Source organism: Glycine max, chromosome 6 (assembly GCF_000004515.6).
Source record: "Glycine max cultivar Williams 82 chromosome 6, Glycine_max_v4.0, whole genome shotgun sequence".
Lineage (NCBI taxonomy): Eukaryota > Viridiplantae > Streptophyta > Magnoliopsida > Fabales > Fabaceae > Glycine > Glycine max.
In genome coordinates this window covers 14124268-14137102 of record NC_038242.2, presented here as the reverse complement: position 1 = coordinate 14137102, position 12835 = coordinate 14124268, and the positions used below count along the sequence as shown (strand labels likewise).

At 33.4% G+C, this 12835-nt stretch overlaps 1 protein-coding gene across 1 annotated transcript; it reads right to left on the bottom strand.

Moving 5' to 3' along the window:
* Positions 1-3043: 3043 nt before the first annotated feature.
* On the bottom strand, positions 3044-7510 carry NF-YC04 (nuclear factor Y transcription factor family protein). The gene is made up of 2 exons (NM_001362631.1): positions 6758-7510; positions 3044-3266 (listed from the first exon to the last, which is right to left on the bottom strand). The coding sequence occupies exons 1-2, from the start codon at positions 7441-7443 to the stop codon at positions 3263-3265; spliced, it is 690 nt and encodes a 229-aa protein (NP_001349560.1). The 5' UTR covers positions 7444-7510; the 3' UTR covers positions 3044-3262.
* Positions 7511-12835: the final 5325 nt, after the last annotated feature.

Genomic DNA, 12835 nt, shown 5'->3' with positions numbered 1-12835 from the left:
TGATGGTAGGTATAGTAATCAGAGTAGAATAGCATAGTTTCCTTGCGCCTATCACATAGTCCGCAACTCAACCTCATTTCTTTGATCGTGTTTAGCATTTGCAACAATTTTAAGACGCTTTATTTTCTGCCATGTCTACCAAGCAAGATACCATTATTTGTTTATCTCAACAAGCCATTTTGGTTTGAAGGCACACATTGCAAGAGATGGAAACAAAAAATGTCGTTCTTTTTGACAGTGCGCAAAGTTAATGTCATTCTTACCGCTGGCAAGCCTGTTCTACCAGAAAATTCGTCAAATGCTCAACAGAAGGAACTGGAAATATTTTATATGTAAGAATTTTATTTTTTTTTTAAAATGGTTTATCTGATTGTCTTTATGATTATGTACAAGAGGTTTGATAGGCGATGAAGAAAAATATGTCAAAGAGAGGAAGCTCTTGCTGTTGTCAAATCCACTTCTATTGTCCTGAAATTAAAAGGTCAAAATATATATGAAATATCAAAATTGTAAGAAAAGCATCAACAATAAAAATGGCAATCAGAATAAAAATGGACAAAACCCTCTTCATGACAGTTTAGCTGTTATATATAATTATGATAAGCATGAGAATTTGGTTAGGAGTTTCCGACTTAAGGCCATTAGACAGTTTGAGAAGCTTGTTTTTAGCAATGAATATGAGTAACATTCCAACTTGTGCCTATTATTCAATTGCAAGGAATGTTTGGTTTTAGCTTAGGTGGGCATTAACAAGTGTTACGTAGTAGGCTATAGAAAAGGTCGTGAAATTGGAGGTGGTGTGTCGCAGGTTGTTACTTTGTAGGTTTGGATTGTTGGATTTCAACATTATTATTAAGGCAGGATTACCTATTTTCCATCTCAAATGGAGAAGACATTAGAAGTGGCTACCTGCAAATTATTGTCTTGTCAAATCCGACACGCAAAAATAATGATTAAGTGATTTTGGTTCACTCACTTTCTTTCCATGGCCCATCACAAAAAAAGGTCCATTCAGATACTTGTTGTCGTTCTATATACGGTTTCTTTTTTTAATATTATAAATTAAATAAGAAACTTATAAATTTAATAGCGAAATTTATAAAATTCCAAAATAAATAATAAGTTTTCATTATTTATTATTCACTCGATACTTTTAAAAAAGATAGTAGTTGGTTAGTGCATATCAAATGATTCTCACAATATGTGGGGCCTCTATCATCATATTCCGGACAACGTGGCTGCATCTCAACCTCCCAATCCCATTTTATACTTTTGAAATTCCAGAATGTTCAATTAAAAATAGACATTTTCTTCACGTGCTTATGAAACAGAGCCTAGTCCCAAACTACTATGGGATCCAAACGAATCCGAGCAAAATTAATGAAACGAAGACTTATTTTGTTTCTTTGTGTAGTCAAGTTTTTATATGTACTCATTAGTCTCTTTATAGGTAAGTTTTTTAAATATTTTTTTATAAATGATATTATAGCTAATTTATTTAATTAAGGAAAAGAAGACTTGTTTCGTTTCTTTGTGTAGTCATTTTCCTAAAAGTAATAGTTATAAAAGATGTTAACTTTGTTTATAATTTTGATATTATAAATAAATTTTTCATAAAATATTAGTACAAAAATTGATGTATTATTTTATTAGTATATTTTTTTATATAACTTAATTTTAAAAATAAATTTAATCTGTAAATATGTAATAAATTATTTTGATTTTGTTAATTTTCAATTAAGAGATTTTTTTTTCAAATGTTCATTAGTTAGTGATTTATTTTGTTCACGTTAAGTAAGATATTAAAAGCATTTCCATATATTTGAAATTGTTGAAGTTAATTTTAGAACGAAAAATAACTTGATATACTATGGATAATAATCAGATTCCAAGTACCTCCTCCCTCTTGAACAAATTTAATTATTTTATTCTCATCAAATAGAGATCCGTGGCTCTCCAAGAAGCTATCGGTTAAAAGATTTTGCAGCTGCAGAATGTAATTGTTGAACATCCTGTATCCTCTATTAAGAATATATTTAACATATTTTTACAAACTCCTCTTCGTTTTCCTCTTTCTCTGCTTTTCTTCTCTTCTTTCGTGTGACTAAATTGAAATGTGAGAGTAAGAGAGGTGTGGGTGGGTTTTGTGCGTTTTAAGCCCCTTGATGGGCCTCATCGGCCCTTCCTCATCTATTCTAACTCTAACCTGCTAATCTTTTATGATACAAAATGTTTGGATAAGTCATAAGCTCTTCTTCTGACAATTTCAATTTCTCTACTGAAAATATAAAATATATTTTCAGTAGAGAAGCTCTCAAAAGAATCTTAAAAGAATTTATGACTTGTATCTAAAGAAACCTACGCCCCCATACTCCCCATGTTTTACTAAACATTTATAAAACAAGCATACAAACTCAGATTGACACTAAAATATTCCGCTGCATTCCCATGAGTCAAATCAATCATTTTAGCAGAAAACATTATCCTCAATTTTTCATCATGTGCAAAATTCGATTGAACCAACAACTATTTATCGTTGAGTAAAATTACTCTGACCCAATAAATTAAAAGACATCATAGTATTATATAATGTTATCCAAATCATATTACACTAATTTTCTCACTTTGAAATGTTAGTTTCACTGAAAAAAAAATGATAATTTAAGCTGTCTATTAGAACTCCGTATTTTGCTCCCCCTCCCCAAATGGATTGAAACAAGGAACAACATAAAAAATTAATAGTAATGAACATGTGCATTTTCATTCAACATTGGAAAATGATTTAGTCAATTAAACTAATTGAGGGTTTGAAAATCTATTTACCTTGTATATCTCTTTATGAATTAGATTTATAAGCAATTAATAAGTTTTTAATTCAAGAAAATAAGAAATTGTTAAAATTGTGACTAAAGATAAAAAAAAACACGATTTACCCAAATACATAGATAGAAAAGAAACAGCTATAGATATCAGATACCGGATATCAAATACTATGAATCGAAGCACATAGCAAAGTATACGAGTGGTATCATGACTTATGAGGAAATAAACAGTATTGGCAGATGATCATACATGTTTCACACAGAAGGATCAGTGTTTAGTTTTAAATTTTTGTACAAAAGTAGTTAAATCATGCTGTTCATCGAGTTAACAGGTTCACAGTGTCATCCCATAAAAATTTAGTAAACAAAACCATTTCTAAATTGCAGCAAGTTCAGAATCTTCATAACTCCTGACTGTCCATCATCGGCATCGATGTCACTCAACTGCATAAGAGCAAACCACAGGATACATCAAAACCACATTTCCAATTTTCATAGATTAGTATACACGATAAACAAAAAAAACTACACATGCAAATAAAACATATTTCAGATGGATATAAAATAATTTAGCTACTTTAATAATCATAAATTAACATTCCCAGCGGCAGTTGTAGCAGGGCAATGGTCAACAGTCTATTATAACATCACCTCTGTGCATTAGCAGAGGTGTTAACTTCTGGCTTACAACTCTTAATATCATGCAGAACAACAGGTCATAGTTTTGGGAAGTTGCATTCAAATTTTCACATTACATGTGCTAATGACAGAAATTTAGAGATTCAGAGGTAAATGATATATCATTGTACTTAATACATGACAAATTTATGGCGTTTATATGGTCCATGTTGCCAACCCCACCTGCCTAATGAAAAAAAGCTTAGTTGTTGTTGTAACATGATAAGAATCTAGAAAGAGCCACACCACAGAAGATAACTGTTATAGTTGGAAAGTTCAAGGTCTTACAAACCCCCACACTATAATCTCACGTTTCTAATGTGGGACTTAAGTCCCATACCTTTCAATTGGATCTAACATTCCAACACACTTCGCAGCCCTGGCCAACGGCCACCACGTGGGATGACTAATCTCAAGCAATGCCAGCATCGCCACTCACACCACTGATTTACAGATCAGAATCATGGTTTTTGCCTCTCAAACCAATTGATAAGAGCCTTGAGAGCAACAAACCACAAAAGCTAGCTATTGTAGTTGGAGAGCCCAGGTCTTATAAACCTCACACTAGAATTCAATATTTCCAATGTGGACATCACTAAGGGCATAAGTTGGTGTTACTTGAGATGAATAAAGACACATTAAAAATGCAACTGGATTTAAGTTGAAGCCATATTTACAAGATTAAGTGAGTAAAACTGTTAGTTGATATAGTGCTCGGAAAATGAATCCATCAATTAAGCCATAAAATAAATTAGTTACCAATGAGCTACAGCCTTTCTGTTTATAAAATTTGAAAACTTCATAAATTTTCACATTTCGTGTGTTAATCAGTAATCAAATATCCTGAACTTAAATGTAGTAATGGCAAAAATTTCAGAAAAGACATTAAGCGAGTATTTCATAATGGCTTTAAAGGAAGGAAACTGAAAACACATTAACGTAGCAACATGATTTAAGTTGAAGCCATATTTACAAGACTGTGCAGGTAGAAATGTTAATTGATATGACTTATATATAGCTCAGAAAACAAATCCATCAATTAATTCCTAAAACAGTTACCAATGTGCTACATCCTTTCTGACTTCTGTTCATAAAATTTGAAAACTTCCTTCTTCCTCTCTCCCCCCATAAAAAGGTAAATATAAAACAGAAATGGAATGACGAATTTATGGTCTGTAAGGTTGCTAATTTTCAACTAATTGTCGAGGCAAACTGTACCTCTACTATAATCCACCCATACCAAGATGCAACAGAAATAATATCCTAACAGACTGGGGAATCAAGTAAACTAATTAATGACTTAAGGAGCTCCAACTCCAACAATTTGCCAAGGTAAAGCACATTAAATGGAGTGAGAGCTTATGCTACCAGATCAGAAGCAATCAAGCAACATCATTGCCATAAAATATGACAATAAAACAGAGTGCATCATATTCACCATCTTACATTTTCTCATGTAATATATTCAATACCTGTTAAACCAAACCAAACAATCTTCATAATATCTATATTTAAAGGCCAAGAGATGCATTCTTTCATTGTCTCATCAGATTTGGGCATGTAGGAATACAAACATACGCAATATCTAATTATCTTTACTAACGAAACATAGTTATTAAACTTGGACCACATATCAATCAACTTGATTGAGGCATTGGGTCAATAGGACACTAGTTCTGAAAATTTAGTAATCGAGTATATATATTTATAACAATATACATATTAAAGAGCATATGATTGAAAAATATGAAACATTGTTTTCTAACAGGCTGTGAGTAATTAACATTCAGATTAAATATTCAATCAACTTATAAGATACCTTAAACTAATAATCATATGGAGGACATGGCCCACATTGCCTGCTAATAAAACGGAACTAGTTTGCCCCCACTTCATATAGGCAACCTCCTCCAGCTACCTCAATTATTATAGCCTTGCAAGTGTCAAACATTGACGTCATCCTTGGTCCTTACTTTGGGAGCTAAAAAAATTGATTTGTGGTGTCTCACTCTCAGCTATTAACTAGCAAAATTGATTTACCGAAACAAAGGTCAAAAGTTGATATGGTAGGAAAAGAACCTCCCAAGTCAAATAAAACTCTTGTCGGGTTAGCCAAACACTGGCTCAATTGTAAGTCTGACACAATAAATGAATTGGGTCCGATTGGGCTTAATAATTACAATGTGGAATCGCCCTACTTTCTTTTACCATATTCCAAGTACCAACTTGCACACATTTTGAAAGTCTAAAGTATGAGGGAATATAAAGAACCTTAGCCACGCTAAAAATTTTAAAGCTTGTTTAACCCTGTTGAGAATCTCTAAGTTCATTTCATCATAGTTTGACCTCCCTAGAAAGATAGGTCCATTTTGTGGGAAGAGGGGGAGAGACTTATCATTTGCATCAGCTCTACTTTGCCCGATCTCATGCACAAGAGCTCACGCCTACTACTAGCATGTTTTAAATAGAATAGACGGATGGAAGAACATCTATTGGGAGAAGTCATCCTCTTACATGGATCTAAGTACCTTGAAGGATTAGTCTCTAGCTCTCGGCTAGGGGATATCCTAGGTTCACCCAAAACAAAAGGGGGAGAGACTCATTTCTTGGTCGAACTATATCAAATTCCAATACTATATTTATAGAAAAAAAACTATTCCAATCCTCCCCAAATTCAGATATTCCTAGTTTAAGGTATCACATTCACATCCAAATAGCTAGCTGAAATAGATACTCATTAGCAGCACAAATTCCTCAGGCAAATTAAATTTTTAAGAGACAACGACTTCTAACAGTCCAAAGGTAGTTTGCAAGAAAAAAAACACCCCTGCAACTTTCACATAATTCCCATGACCAAGACAACAACAACCCATAAAAAGGACATCCAAGTTATCGTTCAACGTCAAATGATATATGACAATGTGATATGTTTCATCACGCTTTGCAAAACTTCATCATGTCAACGTGTCAAATTGCCCTTGCAATTTGCAAATTCTGAGACAAACGCTCCCTTAAAAACCCTTAAAAAGAACATTCCATTTACACATTACAAATTCTAATAAGCCCTCACGTACCAATATGATAAAAACAACACAACACAAAACGTCTATAGTCAAACCAAACCATTATAGTAGAGTTCAAACAATTGCATGACACAATTAAAACCCAACCTCAGCACAAACACAAATTTAAGTGAGAAGTCAGTGAGGGAGTGAGTTTTTTCTTTTTGGTAAATAGTGAGTGAGTGAGTCAGTTACCTCTGGCCATCAAGGCTCCGCTGGGCACCGGCCCCGCCGGTGCCATAGGAAGCGTCCTCGGCAGCGGACTGCCAGACGGACTGCCATGCCTGGGAGGGCGGCTGGACATAAACCCCGGTGGCGGGATCGACGGCGGGGCGGCCAATCATCATCCCGGCAGGCTGTCCAATGGGCGGGTAGTAGTAAGGCACCCCACTGGCGGTGGCCCCCACAAGAGCAGCGTCGTCCTTGATCTCGTCGCGGGGGACAATATCAACGAGGAAGTCGAAAATGTCGGTGCGGGTGATGGCGGCGGCGATGTCGTTCTTCTGGAGGGTGCGGCGCTTGTTCTCCTCGGCGTGGAGCCAGGAGCGGATGGTGAGCTCGAGGATGAAGAGCTCGCAGGCCTTGGCGAAGAGGATGGGGGCCTCGGCGGAGATCATGCGGACATCCTCGTCGGCCTTCATGATCTTCTTGATGCGGGCAAGAGGGAGCTGGTGATTCTTAAAGTCGTTCACGTGCTCGATTTCTTGACGCTGGTAAGACCAGAACATCTGGAGCTGCTGCTGCTGCTGCTGGAGAAGGTGCTGGAAAGGGGGAGGAGCGCCTGCACCTGCACCTGCACTGCCGCCGGCGCCGGCGACGGGGTAGGGTCCCGATTGGGCTTGAGCTCCTTGTTGTTGTTGTTGCTGGTTGTTGGTCTCCATTCCCCCAATTTTTTCTGATTTTGATGATCAGGGAAAGAGAGAGAGAGAAAGAGTGTGTGTGGGTTGGGTAAGAGAGTAAAGACCCGATGGATGGAATTGATTGGGAAATTTAAGAAAAAAAAAACTATGTATGTGGTGGGATAAGGTAAACTAAACAATAACATATCCGACCAGTGCCCTAGGACCTAGGTTAAGGTAAGTTTAGGGTTTGTTTTTTCAATTTCAACGGAACAACCAAGGGTAAGTTCCTTTTTTTTTTTCTTTTCTTTTTTGAGGGGAAGGGTAAGTTCCTTTTTTTAATTTATTTTTCCTTTTTTTTTTGGTTAAATGACACATTTTGTTTCATCTTATTTTTTAAATGTATTTTCATCATTTATCTTAATTCTTTTTATTTAATTTAATCTTTCAATCAATTCAAGATTGATGACATTTATCTTTTAGAATTATTAACGATCATAATCTTAAGTGAACTAAAGAATCAAATTCAAAAGAAAGATAAATATTTAAAAAATCAAATTAAACAACATTAATCTTAAATTATTAAATACGTAATTTAATCTTGTTTCTTTTAATTTTTTTTACATTACCAACAAAGTTTGTTCACAATATTAGGGATATTATTAATCTTATTTTTAATCAAAATTAATATTGATTTAATTATTCATTTAGCTTCGTAGTTGTTTAACTATCCAAAAAAAAAAAGTTTAGTTATTTTCATTTTAAGGATTACATTGAGTAATGCACATAAATTATTATAAACCTTCCATATTTGTCTTCAACAAATAATCCTAAAAATTAATGTTAACAAAAACTGACCACCTATGTTTTTAAATTAAGAAAGCATGATCCTATAGTTTTTGTTAATACATTTTGTTTAGCGTTACTCTGTTGTGGCATGTGACTATGAGGGTGTTCCATCCATCCATGTCAATGCCCCATTGATGGGTCCATTCTCTTTTGTTCAATGCCCGTGAGATTCAAATATAATTGATTTTTGCAGCATTTACGTTCTAGCCATTTGGCTTCATCTGAACCTTGCTTTGCTCTAGCATGTGATTTTCAAGTCCACATTTTGTCACTTTTGTGTATAAAATTTATCTTTGCTTTTGAAATAAACTATTCATTTGGTATGCACCTTTTTTAGGTTTATAATTTACAAATTCTTATATTATATTATATATATATATATATATATATATATATATATATATATATATATATATATATATATATATATGCGTGCATGTCAATAAGTGTGTTTATAGTTATAAGTATATTCATATGTATGTGTTAAAAAAATTAAAACAAAAAATAAATTAAAATAAAAATAAATAAATTTAAATCATATTGTTATATTAAAATAAATATTTTAAAAAAATATATTTATACTAAAAAAATGCTTTTTAAAATTTTATATTTATATTAAAATTATATAATAAAAACTTAACTTATATATAATTAAAGTTTTTTAAGTCATTTCAAGTTACAATGACCGTAAGTTTTGGTCATTACCTACATAGTTTTGATGATTGTGTTTATCACCACACATGTTACTCTGGTAAAATGACATTCCACTTTTTTTTTAAGTTTAAAATTATAATAAAAAAAGGAAGAATAATATTTTTGATTCATATTAATTATAATTACATATACCATTTATTTAATTAAATAGTAACAATATTTAAATGTAGATTTATGATAATTATATACAAAGAAACTAAACACTAAATTTTTAATGTGCATAAACACGTATAGATCATTTTCCTACAAATAAGGTAATGTGGAAAACTTAAATCATTTTCCTAATTGTGGTAACTAGGAAAGCTTAAATCATTGACCTAATTACAATAATTAGGAAATTGTAAATCAATAAAATCATTATAGGTAATTAGGAAAGTGTAAATTAAAACCTCATAAAATCCTTCAATAAAACCTCATTTAGACATCAAATAATGGGAAAACTTAATCTTAATAATCAAACAATGACAACATTTTTTTTTAATCACTTTAATTAAGGCTTTTAGCTACTCTCATCATTTCGATTCTTTAAGTTACCTATTAGACTAATTCTCAATCGAAGATTTAGTCACAATTAAATTCTTCACCCCTCCCTAAAGATGTTTTTTGTGAGAATCGAACTCTATTCCACCATTATAAACTCAATGTGTTTTGTCAACTCAGTTATAACCATTGATTAGTAAGAAAATATTCTAATACTGCTTACTCCTTGTTGGAAATATTTAAAAAATTACTTATTATCTTTGTTCTTTATGCAAAAGGAAAAAAATTATATAGACATACATGTAGGACTATAAACCATAAGTCTTAGGATCTATTGCGTGTCATATTAAGAATTAGAATAAATTCTTGGATTCATAACTATTGATTACTTTAGGCTTAATTAAGTTTTTTATATCTAGAATATAGGTCATTTTCAAAAAAAATACCTCACATTCATTCCCCCCCCCCCCATATACCTGAAAAAAATTTACATTTCATTTTAGTATTTGTCTTGGGCTGCATCCATTAAGTAATGACGTGACTGACGGAGTATCACGTCATCACGCATAGTCACTTACCACGTTAGCACTTTTTTCCACGTCATTTTTTGTTTTTTGAGTATTTAAAAAATGAAATTTAAATGAAGTGCACTCCCTCATCTTCGTTTTTCGAAGGCGTAATCGGTCCTCTACCTCGTAGGCTTCTTTTCAACCCCAACATCATCGCCGACAGCTCTGACGTCATCTTCTACATCGTAGGTCACCCCTCCTCCGTCCTTTTTGTGTAAGGGAGGTATTTAGGATTTTAGAACCCTAATGGTGGTTGTTTGGTTGATGGGTGAAAGGATGAACGGAAAGGGTGGGGCATTATCGTCGTCTTCGTCATGTCCTATGATGGTTAAGTGCAAATGTGAGGTACCCGCTATTGTGTTCACGTCACGTAATATGAATCATTCGGGACGAAGGTTTTGGAAATGTCCACACTGGAAAATAAAGAAATGTCAACTTTATGTTTTGTTTTGGATTTTACTTTGTTTAATTGGTATTGTATTGTAGGAATCCAATTTTTGCAGAATTTTTCAATGGGTTGATGATACTGAGGTCGTGGCAATAATGTTTTTGCAGAAGGGAGTGAATTGATCCGCTATGTTCATGAAAATGAAGAGCTAAAACCAAACTTGGTTTATTAATGGAGGAAGCTAAAGCATGTGCAGAAGAAATAGCATAATTGAAGAAAAAAATCGTTGCACAAGAAGAAGAATGTTATGCACTTGAAGAGTAAAATTGGAACCAAAAAGAAAAATGTTGTTGTTGAAAGGAATAGGGTGAAGCTGACAGGTTTTATAGTTATAGTTTAGTGGGTGTTCATTTCTTTACTAAGCATTATAATTGCAATGAATGTTGGTGGTCATAGAATAAACTGAGTTGTAGCTGAAGTTGTTCATTTCTTTGGGTAGTTGTGTTTTAAAATTTGGTAGGTTGGTAGGATGTAAAACTTGGTAAGTAATTATGTTGTATTTCATGTAGCTGGATATTTCTAATGAAATTAGTTTATGATGTGTTAATGCCATCTTTTGTAATGGCTTAATAAGGCAAACAAGGTCGGGTCTTTGAACCAAAAAGAATTTGAGGTAGTTGAGCCAATTATATGACAATGGTTTGTTTTGCAGGTACTTTTTTAGAATAGATAAATAATTATAGGTATCAAAATGAAAATGTTTCATTTTACAGGTACTTCGATATTAAAAAAATTAATTTGGGGTAGTAAAATTAATAAATGTTAATTTGTTTATTTATAGTAAAATGAAGATTTTATTCATGGAGTTAATGTGGCAATATAAATATAAGAGAATAGATATGAATATATTGATAACTGATATTTGTTTGATATAAGCGACATGGTCCCAAAAGGCATAAAGTAGTAGTTAATGTGTCCATTGTCTAGAACAAATGTACAAAATGTGCAGTATACTAAGCACATGATTTCCACATCCCACTACAAAAAGTAACTGATGGGCATGACTTGGTCTAAGTGTCAGCAATTGTTAGTTGACAACCTTTAAGTTTTTTGCTTGTTGGTGTCTTGATTGTTGTTGGTGCCTTGTGTTTAGGAACAAGTTTTTGTACTTTTTCATTTAAAGCAGCGTTGTGCCCACAGTGGCCTTATAAAAATTAAATTGTGAAATTAATGTGGTCTATAAATAAATAATGGAGTTAGTACAAAATTAAAACATTTAGTACCGTTGGGTACCTATTTGTTGGTTTGACCTGCAAATGTTGTTGAGGACTAACAATTTTTCTTACAGATTGTTGTACACCTTTTTCCTACAAATTGAAATGACCAAATTAATCTATATGAATTGTCATGTGGTATGTTAAGCATTTGTGTAAAGTTTACCTTATTTTTTTGTGTGATGTCTTCTTTTTTTTATTTTGATTCTGAACTCCAGCATGTGCACCTAGAACAACATTCAATTGCTCATTAGTCTGACCTCCAACAGGTGTATCCAGAACAACATTCAATTTCTCATTAGTTTGACCTCCAGCAAGTGTATCTAGAACTACATTGATTTGTCCATAGCACCTTTAATTGGACCCTCACCCTCAGCTGCACCTTGATTTGCACCCTGAGCTACATCTTGAGTTGCACCCTCACCTGCACCTTGATTTGCATCCTGAGTTACATCTTGAGTTGCACCCTCACCTCACCTACCCTTCTTAGTCTATTCCTATTAGGGTCCTCATGAGACTCTCTCCTTCTCAATTTCTTTGGTCTACGAAGATCCTTTTTGTATTTTGGTGGTTGAATGTCATCAAACTCTGTAGCTAGCCACATATCCATACAATTGATTGATGTCACCTTATGGCCGTAACAAACACCATATGTTTCCATTGAGTAATATTTATTGACATAATTCACTACCTTAAAATTTATGAAATGCATAACAGCCACTGCATGTCTGCAAGGCATTCCGACCAATCCCCAAAAGTTACACGAACAAGTCTGTTTGTTTATATCAATAATAAATTTCTCACCTAAATGCAAATGAGTAACTTTGAAATCTCCATCTCCTCCACAAGTACCTACTCAATTTCCTGACTTTTCAACCTCCCAATCCAACCTTTTTAGGGGCTTAGGCATCACCTCACCTTTGTAATTTTTCAACTTGTCTCCAAGGGTTACAAATCTATTCATGAGGTACATTCTAATCCACTCACACATAGTTATGATATGCTTATCCCTAGCTACTAGTATTGTACTGTTAAACGACTCACTAAGGTTGTTCATCAAAATATCACATTTTGGGTAATGAGAAAATGCATACTTACACCATGTTTTCCTCTCTAGGTTATACAACCACTGATATGCAGCTTCATTGATGTCCTTTATC

Coding starts and splice junctions, on each gene's coding strand:
- NF-YC04 (NM_001362631.1), bottom strand. CDS start 7,443: ATGGAGACCAACAACCAGCAACAACAACAACAAGGAGCTCAAGCCCAA.